General features: G+C 37.8%; 3 protein-coding genes across 3 annotated transcripts; 1 reads left to right on the forward strand and 2 right to left on the reverse strand.

The window, feature by feature from the left end:
• Positions 1-68: 68 nt before the first annotated feature.
• Positions 69-2,332, reverse strand: LOC129756752 (transcription factor grauzone-like). Its single transcript, XM_055753746.1, has 2 exons — positions 2,080-2,332; positions 69-1,660 (listed from the first exon to the last, which is right to left on the reverse strand). The coding sequence occupies exons 1-2, from the start codon at positions 2,191-2,193 to the stop codon at positions 344-346; spliced, it is 1,431 nt and encodes a 476-aa protein (XP_055609721.1). The 5' UTR covers positions 2,194-2,332; the 3' UTR covers positions 69-343.
• Positions 2,333-2,466: 134 nt separating this feature from the next.
• LOC129752123 (transcription factor grauzone-like) lies at positions 2,467-15,715 on the forward strand. Its single transcript, XM_055747915.1, has 6 exons — positions 2,467-2,726; positions 2,814-3,178; positions 3,238-4,090; positions 4,156-4,329; positions 11,037-12,212; positions 15,536-15,715. The coding sequence occupies exons 1-6, from the start codon at positions 2,604-2,606 to the stop codon at positions 15,713-15,715; spliced, it is 2,871 nt and encodes a 956-aa protein (XP_055603890.1). The 5' UTR covers positions 2,467-2,603.
• LOC129756749 (transcription factor grauzone-like) lies at positions 2,476-6,425 on the reverse strand. The gene is made up of 3 exons (XM_055753743.1): positions 6,200-6,425; positions 4,908-6,119; positions 2,476-4,849 (listed from the first exon to the last, which is right to left on the reverse strand). The coding sequence occupies exons 1-3, from the start codon at positions 6,308-6,310 to the stop codon at positions 4,640-4,642; spliced, it is 1,533 nt and encodes a 510-aa protein (XP_055609718.1). The 5' UTR covers positions 6,311-6,425; the 3' UTR covers positions 2,476-4,639.
• Positions 15,716-17,226: the final 1,511 nt, after the last annotated feature.

Here is a 17,226-nt window from a genome sequence, read left to right on the forward strand (position 1 = left end):
TAAAAAAAAGGCTTATCTATTTTTTTTTCTAATTTATAAACATTGAAATTATGAATGATTTTCGGGAAATTTTGTTGAGGTTACAAACATTTAAAGAACACATATGGTATCGTTTAAAGTTATTTTATTTATTTAAAATACTGGAGGGTAAGCTATAGATGTTTTGAATCAAGTTATCGAGAGACAGTGGTTTTTTTCAGTTTAAATTATAATGTGCCTTCAATAAAATCTACACTAAGCTTGAATAATCTGCAAAATACGAGCCTGCCTATAGAATGTAGATCAATTTCAAATTTAAAGACATTTTTACTATATTTGATTCTTATGGAATAATCTTCACTTCTCACCCGTAAGCCAATGCCAAAGCCTTTTTGCGAGCCTCCAGCCATTCATCCGGGTGTTTACTTTTCTTGTGCGAATAGAGATTGGCATTAGAGTTGGTGGTCATGCCGCACAGATCACATGAGTACAGAGCTTCCCCGGTGTGGGACGCCCGGTGCTCTTTGAGATAGATTTTTCGCTTGAATTTTTTGCCACAAAATTCGCACTCGAATTTTTCCTCCACGTGAACGCGCTGCTTGTGGCTGTACATCGCCCGATGATTCGGATACTGTTGGTTACAGATATCACACAGTACCGGACCGTTCTTCTCGTTGTGCACGGTTTTAATGTGCATTCTCAGATTGGTTTTGCCGTTGACCCATTTGCTACATATGTGACATTGGACCCGTTGTATCGGGTTGATGCCCATGTGAACCTTGATGTGTTTCTCCATAGCCAGTTTAGTACGAAATTGCTGCCCGCAGGTATCGCAAATGCGCTTCGATTCTCCATTGTGCACTATCGAAATGTGGTTTCTGAGAGAATTGACACTCGCCAGAACTTTATTGCAAATGTTGCATTCAGCCTGGACATGAGTCACAAGGTGAGCCTTCAGTAGATATTCCTTAGGGAACCGCTGTTCGCATTTCTCACATTTGAAGGGTTGATCTACACTGTGTATTTTCAAGTTATGTAAATCTAGATAGTGTTTACTGCTATAACTTTTCTGGCAGATATCACAGCGGAATTTTTCCGGATTAAGATGGGAATCTATGTGGTCCAGAACTTTACGTCTTTTGTAAATAACTTTATTGCAACATTTAATACTTCCGCGTGCATTGTGCTCTTTGCGGGAATGGCGCTGCAAATCCAGGAAGGTGTCAAACTTCTCGCTGCAGTATTCACAAGTCATCGCAAAAAATTCTCCAATCTTTTTATTTTCCTCCTGTTGCTTTTCCAGCTTTTTTTGAGCCTCTTCAAATTTCTCTTCAATCCTCTTGTTCGCTACCTTGGGCGTTTCAATTTTGCGCTTCCTACGCTGACGCTTGGGAGGCTCTTCTTCACTTGAGCTTGACTCCTCGGATTCCACCTTCATCTCCGGTGGAGTCGCTTCATTGTCGGCCAGATCAATTTGCTCGGTCGTATCGTTGAGCTTATCTTCACTACAATATGGCAAAACAAGGTATTCTTGCTTAATGTATGCCGTCTCATTTGGAATGATCGTTGTTTGCAAGCGATTTTCATTCAAACGAACGGTTTCATGGAAGTCATGATATGCTGATATTTTGGAGTAACAATCAGGACAAATTCCAGTTGGCAGGTGTTTCTCTTCATTGAGCTGCAAACAAAATATGTGGTTACAAAAATAACGTACATTCGTGTGATTATAATCAACAGAGTTAAGAAATATTTTGTTGATTTGATAGAATGAGTGTTATCTGAAGTCCTGAAACTGCCTTGTTGAATCTTTACCCACCACTGGGCCACCAGACCTGACGATTGGTTTTTTCAAGACTTTTTTCAATAAGGTTTCAAATGGATTTTTTTTTATTTAAGTTAGGTATACATTACAATCAATAACAACCTTACGATACATTACTACATATGTATTATTATTATTTATAAGAGACCTTTTAACAACCCGGGTCTGTCGGGTCTATTACGAAGATACATAAAATAAGTACTCAAGCAAGGGTCGTTGCTTAGATGACTAAAAAATGTTTTTTCCGAAAGTTACCCGCATCAACCAAAACTTACCTCAAAGCTAAAAACTGTTCTAAGAATCGGTCGCATTTGATCACTGAAGATTGAATCCGTGAAAATTTGGGTGGGTTCCATGCAGAACCGACACGTCTCTTTGACTGGTTCCATCGGGATTGGTTACAGACTTACAGTCTTGTATTAGATTGAAATTTGATCAATTCGACATTCCCTACAGGCACCATTTAGATACTTTACATAAACAAACTTCATTGATTAAAATGCGATGAAAACACACACGCTAGAAGTGAACTACCCAAATTTTGGAACTTGTTCTCTCAAGCCAAATCACAATTGCTCATATCAAATTTGAGAAAAAAAAATCGACTGAATAATTTTTTTCGTGCATCTTTAATTTTTCTTTTCTTTATTTGTCAACAAATAATTTATTCGCTGTCAATTTCACTCGCAAGAGCGTCTGTTTTTTCAATAATCTGATTGAAATTTAAGGTTTATTACTATTTTATTAAACCTAATGTTACCGAGTATAAAAAAATACTAGTGCAACAAACACCGGGAAGATGGAATCAGAACAAAACGATGCCAACGGATGTCGTTTGTGTTTGGACGTACTTGGCGTTACCAATGATACAATCCAGAACCTCTCTCTACAGGAGCGATTGAGGAAAGTGTTCTATTTTCCGGTGAGTATCAATTGATGATAAATTTTATATTATTTTGTCTAAAAAGGCGACAATTACTTGTATTTATTTATCTTTTTATACTCTTAGGTTGAGCCCACGGAAGGTTTAACAGACAATGTGTGTAATAACTGTACCAACATTATAGACGAATTTTATTGCTATGCTGAAAAGGTACGACAGAACCAGGAAAACTTAGCTTTCATCAACTTCGAAGCACTGAGGGAAATTAAAGCTGAACCGCTTGAGGTAAAGCTGACTGAAAGTCAGATCGATTGTACGGAGGAAAAGGACTTCAAGGAGCCAAAGGAGGAAGAATCATCGGCGGTTTCGGAAAACGATTGCAAGGAGGAAAATAACATCGGGGAAGATCTTTTCGCTGTAGATGTTCAAGATGATTATTCATCGGAGTCGGATTATCAGCCTCCCAAAAAGAGGAAGTATACCAAACGAGGGTAATGTGATTGTAGCTTGATAAGTAAAACTTGAATAATAATAATTATGATCTTTTCAGCACTAAAGTTCCTAAGGAAGAAAAACTGAAATCGGAGAAAAAGCCAGCTAAGACGGGGCCATCGAATTTGTCAAAGGAGGAACAGGAAAAAGAAGATCGGTTGATTCATGAATTTTATCGTATGGCTTGTGATATATGTGATCACCTGGCCGAAGACTATAATGCTTTGCTTGCTCACTTCAGACTGCAACATCAGGTCCGTGGGTATCTGATGTGTTGTCAGAAAAAGTTGATCAGATGGTGCCATCTGCGAGAACACATGCATTTGCACAACAATCCGATGGGCTTCCTCTGTGAAATATGCAACAAAAGCTTCAAAAGTCTTCGTATGCACCAGCTTCTTAAACACGCCCGCCCAGAAGATTTGATCTACAAATGCAAAATATGTCCTCAGGCCTTTTCGAAAGGCTGTTTGTTGCGGGCCCATGAGAGTACCCACGAAAAGGTTCAGTGTCCCCATTGTGAGCGGATGCTAGCCAATAAAGTTGCACTTGCCGCTCATATCCATAATAAGCATAGTGATATCGATCGACGGTTGATTTGTGACACCTGTGGGCAAGAGTTTCTCAATAAGCAGAGCTTCGAGCGACACTGCCAAGAACACCTCGGCATCGAAGTGGTGAAAAAAGTACAGTGTCATATTTGCCAAAAGTGGCTGAAAGGGGAGAGGGTTCTGAAGAATCACATAAAGTTTACGCATTACGAAGGCGATGAAGCAAATGTTTGTGATATTTGTAACCAGCACTATCCCAACCCGCGAGCAGTAGTTATTCACAAGAAAGCAGTTCATGTAGAGAAAAAATTTGAATGTGAATTTTGCGGGAAAAAGTTCAAACGAGCATCGAACTTAAAGGTCTGTTCATCTTTACCATTACATTCGCAAATGAAACTTAAACTTTTTGCTATTCTTTTCATTAGGAACATCGTACGATTCACACGGGCGAACGTTTATATTCCTGTGACTATTGCGGCGTATCCATGAATTCTAAGGCAAATCTCTACACTCACGTCAAGAAGAATCATCCAATGGAATGGGCGGAGAAAAAACGGTTAGCGGCAGAGGCAAATGTGCCGACAAACTTGAAGGATTCTTAGGGTAAGTTTTATTAAATAGTGTTTCAAAATACGTACCTTTGAAGCGACAATATTTCATACTCTGAAACTATTCGAACAATCCTTTATGCTTGTTCTCGAATCATAGAACGAAACGAAACAAAGTTATTTGATTAAGCATCAAAAGGCTATTTGATAAAAAAATATCTCGAACTGTGATTTTGTATAGCATCGTTCTTGTGTAACAATCTCGTTTGAGACTGAGTTAGAAATTATTCGAACTGTTATCCGTTTTATTCATGTTTTGATCATAGCTATATATTTTAACCTACCATAAGCTACCCTTTCCCTATAATCCAAAATTTGAAGTCGTAGGTCCCACTGGGAATGACCGTTTGTTTATAGGTGCATTAGCTTCCGCTGCCTTTTTTCTCTTATTCATCCACTCTACCGGGTGATTTTTCTTAAAGTGAACATAATAGTTGGCTCGAGAATTGGTCGTTGCACAACACACTTCACAAGAGTACAGCACTTCGCCCGTATGTATTGCACGATGTTCCTAGAAAAGAAATGCTTAGAATAATGTTTTTCTTATTCCATCTATTTGGTTGTCTTACTCTTAAAGCGTACGCTTGTTTGAATTTACGACCGCAAAATTCGCACTCCAACTTCTCTTCGATGTGCACGCGCTTTTTGTGCCTATACAGAGCTATCGAACTGGGATAGTTCTGGTTACAGACATCGCATATGTGGTCTTTCCCTTTGTCTGCGTGAATCTGTAGGTGGAATTTAAGGCCGCGCTCCCCCATTAACCATTTCTGACACAGGTGACACTGCTTCTTCTTCAGAACTTCGATCCCCAAGTGTTGTTCTTTGATGTGCCTCTCAAAGCTCAACTTGTTCAAGAATTCCTGCCCGCAACTGTCGCAGATAAGCTTTCGATCACGCTCTCCATGCATGTTAAGGATGTGCACCGCCAAGGCTGATTTACTCGAAAGAACCTTCTTGCAAAGAGTGCATTCAGCTTTCTCGTGAGTAGCCAAATGTGTTTTGAGCAAGAATTGCTTAGAAAACGATTGTGTACATCGGTCGCATTTGTACGGACGTTGATCCTCCGTACCGTGAGCTTTGATTTGATGCGTGTTGAGATATTCTTTGCTTTTGAAGCTTTTTTTACATAAGTTACAGCTGAACGCCGTCGGATCTCTGTGCAACTCAAGGTGCTCCAACATATACCTTCTCCCGATGAGCTTCCTATTGCAACAAACCACATAGGTGTTTCGTCCATGGGACGCCCGAAAATGTGAGTTTAGAGAAATAAAATCAGAATACTCACTGCTACACACGGCACATGTCATTCGGTAAAAAGCCTGTATCTGTAGATCTTTTTGTTCTCGTTCGAACTTCAATTTAGCTTTGTTTTGGGCGATCTTCGTCGATGGCGTTTCTTTATCTTCCTTTATCCGTGGCCCTCGTCTTTTCCTGGTTTTCTTTGGTGGTTTATACTCTTCCTCGGAAACTTCACCCTCACTCAGTGATGCCCGATCAACGTCATCAAAAACTTCCAAATTTTCAACATCGATTGTGTCTTCGGATTCTTTTTTTAAATTAACAATCTCTACCATAGGTTCATCGGCATCGGCGGTTTCAGAGTCATCGATTTTAACCAGAACTGTTTTCTTATCGCTATCGTCTGGATCGATATCCAATGAGTCTGTGCTCAACAGATTCTGGTTCTTACGGACCTTCTCCGAGTAAATGTAAAACTCTGATATGGTGTAGGAACAGCTCTGGCAGACGTTACTGGACCAGCCTTCTTTAGTTTCCACCTGAAAGGACATCAAAATTGTTTTAATAAAAATCTAAATCTATTCAATTATGGTTATCTCGAAACAAAGCTTCAAATTACCGGAAAATTGAACACCCGACTCATCTGTTCCTGCAGCTGAGGACTTTCTATGGAACAAACATTTTCTGCAAACGAATCGAAGCACAATCGGCAACCATCTATGGGGCCCATTATGATTAAGCTTCTGAAATCAACTAGAAGTGCAAAACCAAACTACAGAATCCTCAATTTTTCAAATAAATAAATTTTATCAGGAAATAAATCTGATCGCCCTTTACAGATTGCAGTTAGCTGAAAACAAAAACAAATTTGACAGTCGGTTTGATGATTGTCTTTTTTCGATTTTTTCGAATTATTGACGACCAAAATAAATTGAACGTGATTTTTACTAAAAATCACAGGTAGTTTTTCCAATTTTTATCAATGAATGGCAAGCATTCAACCGCAGACACCAGATACATGGTGTCTGCAGTTAGCCTTAGCTTAGCGTGTGGCTGCAAAAACTTAAGAAAAAACCTATATTGTTGATCAATATTTTTGAAAAAGTTCTTGACTGCAGTAGAGGATTTAGAAATTTTCTTTATAAGATTTATGGCTGCTACAAAAATTACATTGTTCGTTTTTTAAATTTCTTTCAAAATTTGCAATTTCAATTTCAAATCAAAATTTTATCATGAACTTAAAATTCAATTAAAACTACAAAATTTTTAATTAAAATTCCCCAGGATGGTTCATTCCCCAGACCTGCGTTTTACGTGGCACCTCAATTGGGATGGAACAAGTTTGAATTCCTTTGGCTGTAGTTTTGTCTTCGAGCATTCTTTGAGCTGTAGTTGCTTGAAATCCGTCCTAAAATCAGAAATTTCAATAAAGTTTGGCAGATAAAATTCTAACACAAATGGCATTTGGGTCACTGGCATCCCACACAAACTTTAAGCTCGGTGCGTGGTTCTTCTCCGTGGTCTCATCTTTGTAGTGTTCCTTCAAGGTAATAAAACACATCTAGTTTACTCTAGACCTCAGATCAAACTGATCTCACAATCAGCGACAGAGCCTTCGTTTATTGAACTTCTCGAAAGCTCATCAGGTTTGAGAGCACAGTAGCATAGATGCTAGAGTTACCATATAATACATTACAAGTTCTTTCCCCTTTAGTTTCAGCTTACAATGTTTCGAATTTATCTTATAGTTTGATCAACATATATTTAAAAAAATATCTTCCTTTTCTTTTAAATATTTTCGAACTGTTTCCATTTGAAACACTTATCTTCATTTAAAATCCGATGCCATAAAATTCAATTTTTTTTTGTTGTATTCGAAATTAACTAACTCTATTCAATTGATCATGCTTCGCGTTTTTCTTATAATTAAAATTTGTTTTCATTTTCAAACACATCTTTTTTTTAACTTTAATCTTTCAGATCGCCTAGGACAATTTGCAAACACAGGCTGATTTGAACTCCTTTGAGTTTCTTGAATTCCTCCATCGCGCACAGGAGTACGTAGAAGAAAAAGTTGGCCAAAAGTATTTTTTAGTTTTGAAATCAATAAAATAGTTTATTTTGACTTATAAAACGTTTTAAAGATCATTTAAAATATTTTTTTACCGTTTTCGTTATTTTTCATAATTATCTATTAGAAATTTTCTAACATTTATATGACATGATAGATAATCCAGGTTAGAAAAGTTGTAAAATTAAAAAAAATTTAGATTTTTTTTATTTGTTCTTGAAAGTTAAATAACACTTGAAAATATTCGAAAAAGAACATTAATTTTACTAAGCTTTAATTTAAAGTAAACGAAGCCCTAGGTGACTTTTTTGTGAAAAAAAAAATCTATCAATATTTTTAAACTTCGAACTTAAAACCATCAAAAATGCGCGAGTTTGCGCGAGTTTTTTCTTTTGCACATGATTATTTAAGTTATCAATTTTCTAATGATATCAAACATTTTACCGGGACTTGCTGGGAACATAAACAAAAACATTAATTTGTAAAAAAAATCAACGTTTAAAACAAAAAATAAATAGAAAAATTTTCAAAGCACTGCGTACTGTCTCTATAGCCATCGAATTTTGTCTATTATACTTAAAATTAATAAACATCCCTCCATTGAAGTTTTCCATTTGAAATTTTCATTTTTACTCACTAAAGAAAGTTTTATTCATTGATATGACGTAGTCGCGCTGATTCAACGATTTGTAGAAAAATTCTATCTCATAAAAATACTAAAGTTTCGACAGCTGCAACAGCTTATAAACAAATCAGATGTCAAAAAACTGACCGGTACATGGTGCTACATTTATTCAAGAATCAAATAAACATTGACATAAAAGTAACCAATGAAATTTAAATTTTGAGTTTTGGCCAGGTTTTTGAGTGAAATATTCCTGTGTGCATCGTCGAATCCCAAAAAACTCATAATCACTTGTAGATTCTGTCCTTTTTCTTTTAATATCCTTTCTGCACGGTACTGCCATGTTTATCCCTCTCTCAGTACGACCCTGGACCTTCAATTGCCCTCGATGGGCCCTCGCCACGACGTTTCCAATTGCCACCTGCGTCGTCATCCGATGATTCGTCAGTCTGGGTATTGAACCGTTGGAATAATTCCTCTAAACGTAAGTTCTGGCTTGTGCTAATTTGATCCTTAGGCTGCTCAATATCAGCAAACTTCACCGTTGGTTTGCGATTATCATTTATCCATTTAAAACATTTTTTTACAATATGCCCAACCTTGTTACAATAGTAACAAACTACTGGTTGATTTCCGTTGAAATTCCGCGAATTGTAAAATTGGTTGGCGTTTCGTGAAGCACTGTTGTTTCTTGATTCTCTAGGTCTTCTCGTATCAAAAATCTCTGTTAGCATTGCAGAAAAAATCAGCTTACCGTTATTACCGTAGTCAAAATTTCTAAATTGATCCTTGCGTTCTAACCGCGTCTTCACTGAGCCAACTCCTTGTACCCCACTACCTGAGATCATTTGTGCCCTAGTTCCTGCCAATTCCCAATTGATAATCATGCGTTCAGCACTAGCTAAGGTCAAATTTTCCTCGGCTAACATTTTTTGCTGTAAATTTTTGTCAAAAACACCCATTAACAGTTTGTCCCTTATGGTCGTGTCTTTGAACTCGCCAAAGGCACAATACTCTGCCTGAAGCTTCACAGCTAGCACAAAGTTTTCCGCAGACTCATCTTGCTGTTGTACTCTGTTGTAAAACTTGTACCTCTGAATTAAATCAGAATCGCTTTTATCAAAACGACTCTTTAATTTTTTAATAATGTCATCAAAAGCTATTCCAGAGAGATCACTAGCCGGGTATAGAAGCTTTAGCTCCTCAAAAACTGTCGGCCCCGATAAGGTAATGAATAACGCTTTTTTTGAATCAGTTGGTATCTGATTGTATTGAAAAATGAAACCCAATCTTTCAACATAATTGCTGAAAGATGTTCCGGGTACGTATGGTTCAATTGAACCCACTATGTTACTTGCTATAATTTGAAACAACCTTCGAAATAGTATCCCGCGAAATACTTGATTTTATCACTTGTGCGTAGATACTTAACGCATGAACAATTTAGGCGCAACAGAGTCCACAAATGTGTCGCACTAGCATGCAACGTTGCAATAGATCAAACTATCAGCGTTAGTAGTCAGCGATCAGTGTGCTGATAGTTGCCGTGTGCTGACAGTAGCCGCTTGCATGCTGATAGTCCCCGTGTGCTAGTAGCCAGCAATCAGTGTGCCGACAGATGTATCGAAAAAAACGTGGATGGGTTAACACAAAAGACTTGATAAGCTTTGTTCTTAATTCCTTACCGAACAATGTTTCCTACAATAAGAATAGAAAAAGAAATTGTTAGATAAGATATAAATCGATACGTTTTTCTTTTCTTTTTGTATCTTTTCTAAAATAATCCACTTAAAATCATGCCTTTGCATACAGCTTCCTACGATTTTGGTTCAGCATACAACTGCCCTTTGGCGCGCTCTAGGTATAATTGCTTCAGCCTGTTGTATAGATAATTAAACCGCACATGAGCACATCCACATTAAGTGATTTCACTCAACAACCGAATTCAACCCAACAACCTTAGTTGCACTTCCAATAATTAAAATAAAAGAAAATTTCACTTTTTCTCGTCGCCACTGTAGAGTTCCTTCAATATAATAAAAAAACACATCTAGTTTACTCTAGACCTCAGATCAAACTGATCTCACAATCAGCGACAGAGCCTTCGTTTATTGAACTTCTCGAAAGCTCATCAGGTTTGAGAACACAGTAGCATAGATGCTAGAGTTACCATATAATACATTACAATCTTGACCATTTTTCGCAGTCACCTTCTAGTGGTAAAATTGCAACCTTAACTTTTGTCGTTTGCCAAGATATTCTAGCAAATTTGTTGTTATGTTTATTCCTAGTGTAGTCTTGGAAAAACCGTAAATATTTTTGAAATCAGATGATCGCTTCCCTTTAAAACATCAACTTTCTTGCTTGATCTTCTAAATTAACCCTTCATTTCATGATTTTTTATTTTTTCTTAAAAATCATTTTTTACAGTTGGAAATGAGGAGTACATCAAGAAAAAAAATTAAAATAAAATACGATTTTTCACTTTTTCCATACATTAATTGTTGCATATTTGTTACTTTATGAAACGAAGGGTTAACGCTCGATACTATTCTGTTATCAAAATAAGCTTAAGTGATAGATAAAAGCCATTTTTCATGGAAGGGTGCCGATTATGTTTCGCTTCGTTTGATCAAGGCGAACACTCGATTGAACGTGAAGATATCCAAGAACAAATGGAGAAGGTGTTTTATTTTACGGTAAGTTTGTGTTAAGTTTTTGCAGTCATTAATAAAAACTGACTAAACCAACCAATTTTAGGTGAAGTATAAGCCGCATTGCTCCAACGCAATTTGCCATGGATGTAGGAACATCATTTCAGAGTTCTATCAATATGCAGAAAAAGTTCGCGTAAACCAACAGATATGGGATAAAGAACAAGTAAAAAACGACGAACTCACTGTCGGTGACATTAAAGTTGAGTTGCTAGATGTGCTTCAACCTGGTCAATGTGAACAAGATATTCATGAGCCACACATCGACATAAACCCTAAGTCTGGGGAATGCTTCTTGGAGAATGAGAATGATTGTGTCCGGAGTGATAATGACCCCACTTCTGAATCTCCTGAACCGGCTTCAAAAAAAGTCTCCCGGAAAAAACGAACTTTACCCCAAAAAAAAGTTAATGTAACTCCTAAGAAAAATCCAAAGGAAACTGTCGAGCAATCACAGGAAAGTGAACGGCAGATTAATGAGTTCTATCGAATGACGTGTGATGTTTGTGATCATCATGCCGCAACTTACATAGAGTTACTAAATCATTATAGAAAAGATCACAAAATAAGAGGCTACGTTCGATGCTGTCGAAAGAAGTTGGTCAGACGTGAGAATCTCATGAGGCATATGCAAATGCATAGTGATCCTAACACGAATCGTTGTGAAATTTGCAACAAAACCTATAGAGACCTAAAATTGCATAGAATCCAAATACATGCTAATCCAGAAGAAAAAATATTCAAATGTAATATTTGTCCACGAGGTTTCGCTCGGGAGGCTTTGCTCAAAGGTCACCTTGCAACGCACGAAAAAGTACGATGTCCGCATTGCGATAGAATGTTATCGAATAAGGGTTCGTTAACTGTTCACATTGTGAACAAACATTCAGATATCGATCGGAGAATGATTTGCGATACTTGTGGACAAGAATTCCTGAACAAACAGAGTCTCGAAAAACATGTGAAGCAACACATGGGTATTGCAGTAGCGGAAAAGCAACAGTGCCACATTTGTCAGAAATGGTTGAAAGATGTACAGGGACTTCGAAAGCACATCCAATTTACTCATGAAGAGCGAAAACAAACCCACATTTGTGATATCTGCGATCAACAGTATCCGAACACGAAAGCTCTTTTTAGCCATAAACGTGCGGTACACGTAAACTCAACTTTTGAATGTGATTTCTGTGAAAAGAAGTTCAAACGAGCAATCAATTTAAAGGTGCGGACTCTATTCTAATGATACCATCGAAGTGAAACCGACTTTAATACCAAGTTTGTATCGAAACTTTTTTTTTCCAGGAGCATCGTACCATTCATACCGGCGAACGACTGTATTCGTGCGATTACTGTGATGCTACTATGAACTCCAATGCCAATCTGTACAATCATGTAAAAAAAAGTCACCCACTAGAGTGGGCCGAGAAAAAACGCCTGAAAGAGCAAACCGGTGTTCCGTCGAAACCGAATACAACATCGTAACATAAAGGATCGTGGTTCGCTGGCTTTTTTCAGGAATTTTCATCCTGTTGGATGATTCATCTCATGTGGTTCGATGAAATCGTATCCAACTCTCATTCGAAGGGCTACGGTCTGGTCCATTTAATTAGGCAAGCAGACTCCAGGGTTACCAAAGTAATGTCTTCTAGCATTGGGTAGAGTAGAAAATGTATTATTAAAAATAATGTAATTAAAAATATATATAATTAAAAATAAACGGAGAGAAATAAAACTCCTTATTATTATTATGCTCCCAAAAAACGTGCGGTTAAAAAGCGTCCGATTTACGAGTGAGTATTGATTTGTTTTTTTCTTTTTATTTTAATTAAAAAAATCTCGTTTTAGTTATAGTTAATGAATCAATGGTTATAAGCTTAGTAGGTAACAATTATTTATTAACTTGAGGATCCACGACATCGCGCGTATCGTTAGGTCGTGTGAGGTCCACCTGGCCGCTAGAGCGAACTTAATAGCCTCTCTTCGGGCCCGAGGAAAACTACCCTGCACCCCAGTGAGAGATGTACTAGCTGCGATGGACATTGATTACATGTTCGAATTATACCTTTTCCTAAAAGCTATTGATCTATAATTCTATTTATTTTCATATTTCTCTATCTAGAGTGACGATCTAGACCTGAGCAAACAATCGTAAACATACACAACGAGTTTGGCCTCTCAAGCCTCAAGGTATGAGCCGTTTTAAATAAAGAAATTACAAAAAAAACGCATGGACTGCTGACCAATTTATCTTTCTGATGACCTGACGAGCTTCGAGTTTGGAACAACTCAGGGGAGACAACTTCAAAGCCATTTCCTTACAACATTGGCACCAGACGATGGAATTGCACGATGTGGTTGTCAGACCTAGGATTCAACTGAAAATCAACAGCTGAAGAGGAGATTTCTGTTTAATCTGGTGAGAGCTATCCTTTTGTTCGTCTTAGTTTGAACCCGAAGTTCATCCGAAGTGGATTTGATGCAGTGCATGATTGTCTAACTAACGTCTCAAGATCGCTCACTACTCTAAACTGTAAATTTCTTTTGAATTTTCCACCTACATTTCCTTCAAGCGTCAGCCTCCCAGTTATTTAAAGGCTTAAAAAAAAACTAGCATGTTTGAAGGTTTTAAAAAGCTCTGTGGATGTAATAAAAAGTTACTCAAGAAACTGTACAGGGGATAGGGTTGGTAAAAAACACGATTTCTATAGAATTTCGTAGAGAGGATGGGATGATGAGACACAATTCCAACACACATTGCATATTTATTACTGAATTCTAAACAAACCTCAAGCTCGATGCGTGGTTTTTTTCGGTGAACTCATCTTGATCAAATTTTACATGTGACCTCCTATTGGTAGTGCATTGCAACTTTAATGACATTGAAAAATGAATTCATGTGGAGGGAGATAAAATTACACGTAATTGAGTTTGACACCAATACAAAAGGATTTAAAACCCTCATTCATTGTCATTCTCAATTTTGTTGTTATGTTTATTCCTAGTGTAGTCTTGAACAATCGTAAATATTTTGAAATCAGACGATCGCTTTCCTTTAAAATATCAAACTTTCTTGCTTGATCTTCTTATCTGGCTCTCAATGCCATTTTGGTACATTAGAATAAGCTTAAGTGATAAATGAACTCATGGACGGGTGCCGATTATGTTTTGCTTCGTTTGATCAAGGCGAACACTCAATTGAATGTGAAGATATCCAAGAACAAATGGAGAAGGTGTTTTATTTTACGGTAAGTTTGTGTTAAATTTTTGCAGCCTGACTAAAACCAACCAATTTTAGGTGAAGTATAAGCCACATTGCTCCAACGCCATTTGCCATGGATGTAAAAGCATCATTTCAGAGTTCTATCAATATGCAGAAAAGGTTCGCGTAAACCAACAGGTATGGGATAAAGAACAAGTAAAAAACGACGAACTCACTGTCGGTGACATTAAAGTTGAGTCGCTAGATGTGTTTCAACCTGGTCAATGTGAACAAGATATTCATGAGCCACACATCGACATAAACCTTAAGTCTGAGGATTGCTTCTCCGGAGAAGAAAATGATTGTGTCCGGAGTGATAATGAAGACCCCACTTCTGAATCTTCCGAACCGGTTCCAAAGAAAACCTCCCGGAAAAAAAGAGATTCAACGAAAAAAAATGTTAATGTAACCCCTAAGAAAAATCCAAAGGAAACTGTCGAGCAGTTACAGGAAAGTGAACGGCAGATTAACGAATTCTATCGTATGACGTGTGATCTTTGTGATCATTTAGCCGCAACCTACATAGAGTTACTAAGTCATTACAGAAAAGTTCACACAATACGGGGCTACGTACGATGCTGTCGAACGAAGTTGGTAAGACGTGGTCATCTAATGAGGCATATGCAAATGCATAGTGATCCTAACACGAATCGATGTAACATTTGCAACAAAACCTATAGAGATCTAAAATTGCATAGAATCCAAATACATGCGAATCCAGAAGAAAAAATATTCAAATGTAATATTTGTCCACGAGGTTTCGCTCGGAAGGCTTTGCTGAAAGGTCACCTCTCTACGCATGAAAAAGTACGATGTCCGCATTGCGAGAGAATGTTATCGAATAAGGGTTCGTTAACTGTTCACATTGTGAACAAACATTCAGATATCGATCGGAGAATGATTTGCGATACTTGTGGACAAGAGTTCCTGAACAAGCAGTGCTTCGAAAGACATGTGAAGGAACACATGGGTATTGTAGTAGCGGAAAAGCGCCAATGTCACATTTGTCAGAAATGGTTGACAGGTGAGCGGGGTCTTCAGAAACACATTCAATATACACATGAAGAGCGCTCACAAATCCACATTTGTGATATCTGCGATCAACAGTATCCGAATTCGAGAGCACTTTCCAGTCATAAACGTGCGGTACACGTGAATTCAACTTTTGAATGTGACTTCTGTGAAAAGAAGTTCAAACGAGCAATCAATTTAAAGGTGCGAACTCTACTCTAATGAAGCGAATCCGTTTTTCATAACAAATTTATGCCCAACATATTTTTTTCCAGGAACATCGTACCATTCATACCGGCGAACGACTGTATTCGTGCGATTACTGTGATGCTACTATGAACTCCAATGCCAATCTGTATAATCATGTAAAAAAAAGTCACCCGCTAGAATGGGCCGAGAAAAAACGACTGAAAGAGAAAACCGGTGTTCCGTCGAAATCGGATACAACTTTGTAATATTAAGGAATTACTGTCGAGCGTGGTCCGATGCTTTTTTTCAGAGGGTTTCATCCTGTTGTATGATTCACCCCATCCACAGTTCCTCTTCAGCCTCGAACGAGACCGGTCGCTTTTTGTGTTCGATCCTCGTCCGCTAGGCAAAGGTTATTGTTTTTTGAACTACAAATGAGAAGTAGTAGCGACGCGATGAGCCCATCGCCGGGTGAACTCCCTGATAGGACAAAACCTACATGGATGGATCCACAAAACCTGCACAGAGGACTGTACTTGACCCTGAAAGCAGCAGATGAACATAAACTTCCATAGAACCTTTTTTTTATTTGACGATCCGTGGAACAGAAAGCCGGAGGAAAAATCGATGGCGCGATTTTTTTTATCGAGAAGAAAAATAAATGGTACGCTACTGAAGTGTAGAAGTAAAGACCAAGTTAGAGAACTGGCAAAATTAATTTGTCTCACTGATGGTACTCCTATCGTTGTCGAACGTCATCCCAGTTTAAACCAACGCAAATGTGTCGTTACTTGTCCCGAAGCCGAAGTAATGAATGAAAAAGAGCTCTTAGCTGAATTGTCGCCCAAAAGTGATAGACGTACGTAGAATCACAAAAAAAAACTATCAGCAGTACCGTTATACCGGAGTTCATTCACTTTTGATTTCTCAGAGTGCGAACTCGTTTGTACTACCTGTTGCTACTACTGTGTAGGAATGGTTTGAAGTACGGACACACGAAGAAGAAGTATACCAGCCCCCTCTCGTGCAGCAAGTGCAACTCAATTAGCCCTGATAGTGTGTGCCCTCACTCGATGGGCTACGGTCCATTTAAGTATATGTTTTATTACATTCGGAATATTTTCGGAAAAAGTATTGTTTAAAATAACCTATAATTTTAAATGAAGTCAAATAAACTTCCCAAAATATATATTGTTTAACGTTAGACCGAATTGACGTGCGGTAGTTAGTTTTATCTTGTAGAGTGGCTACGTAAAACTTAAAAAAAAAATGAATTAATCCCTCCGAAAGGAAAGATAAGCTGAAAAACAACTACCACTCTGGCCATAGGTAATAGTAATGTCTCATTTTACCTATGGCCAAAGAGGTAGTAATTTTATTGCATTCGGAATACCCAAATTTGAGATTGCGTTGTTTACAGTGATGCAGAATGTTTTCATTCTTTTCAGTGATGTTGAACAATAATATTAGAAATTAAATTTCATTATAATGCCAGCTTTTATTAGGCAAAACTTGGAAAAGATGGTGTGTAATTTTAAGTGACTTAGTTATATTTCGTTCACCATTGGCTTCAACAAAATGCAATACGGTCGAAAGTGTATGCTCTGTAAAAATACCAAACAACGGGATCGATTGTGTCGCTTGTTCCGGTTTCCACCCGTTGGCAGTCGGCAATGGCACCTTTGGTTGGATGCCTGTAGTTTGAAGGAAACCGACATTGATCACAACTCTCGCGAGCCACCACGGTTGTGTCAACGGCACTTCCAGAAGAAGGATT

The sequence above is a fragment of the Uranotaenia lowii genome, chromosome 3, assembly GCF_029784155.1.
Source record: "Uranotaenia lowii strain MFRU-FL chromosome 3, ASM2978415v1, whole genome shotgun sequence".
NCBI classification, from domain to species: Eukaryota; Metazoa; Arthropoda; class Insecta; order Diptera; family Culicidae; genus Uranotaenia; species Uranotaenia lowii.

Bases quoted from the DNA above. Each gene is read 5' to 3' on its own strand.
- LOC129756752 (XM_055753746.1), bottom strand. From the start codon at position 2,193: ATGGAACCAGTCAAAGAGACGTGTCGGTTCTGCATGGAACCCACCCAA. The intron at 1,661-2,079 runs GTAAGTTTTGGT...TTTTGTTTGCAG, and splicing joins GAACAGTTTTTAGCTTTGAG to CTCAATGAAGAGAAACACCT.
- LOC129752123 (XM_055747915.1), top strand. From the start codon at position 2,604: ATGGAATCAGAACAAAACGATGCCAACGGATGTCGTTTGTGTTTGGAC. The intron at 2,727-2,813 runs GTGAGTATCAAT...TTATACTCTTAG, and splicing joins GGAAAGTGTTCTATTTTCCG to GTTGAGCCCACGGAAGGTTT. The intron at 4,330-11,036 runs TAGGGTAAGTTT...AACCAATTTTAG, and splicing joins CGACAAACTTGAAGGATTCT to GTGAAGTATAAGCCGCATTG.
- LOC129756749 (XM_055753743.1), bottom strand. From the start codon at position 6,310: ATGGGCCCCATAGATGGTTGCCGATTGTGCTTCGATTCGTTTGCAGAA. The intron at 6,120-6,199 runs GTAATTTGAAGC...ATGTCCTTTCAG, and splicing joins GTCGGGTGTTCAATTTTCCG to GTGGAAACTAAAGAAGGCTG. The intron at 4,850-4,907 runs GTAAGACAACCA...TTTCTTTTCTAG, and splicing joins AACAAGCGTACGCTTTAAGA to GAACATCGTGCAATACATAC.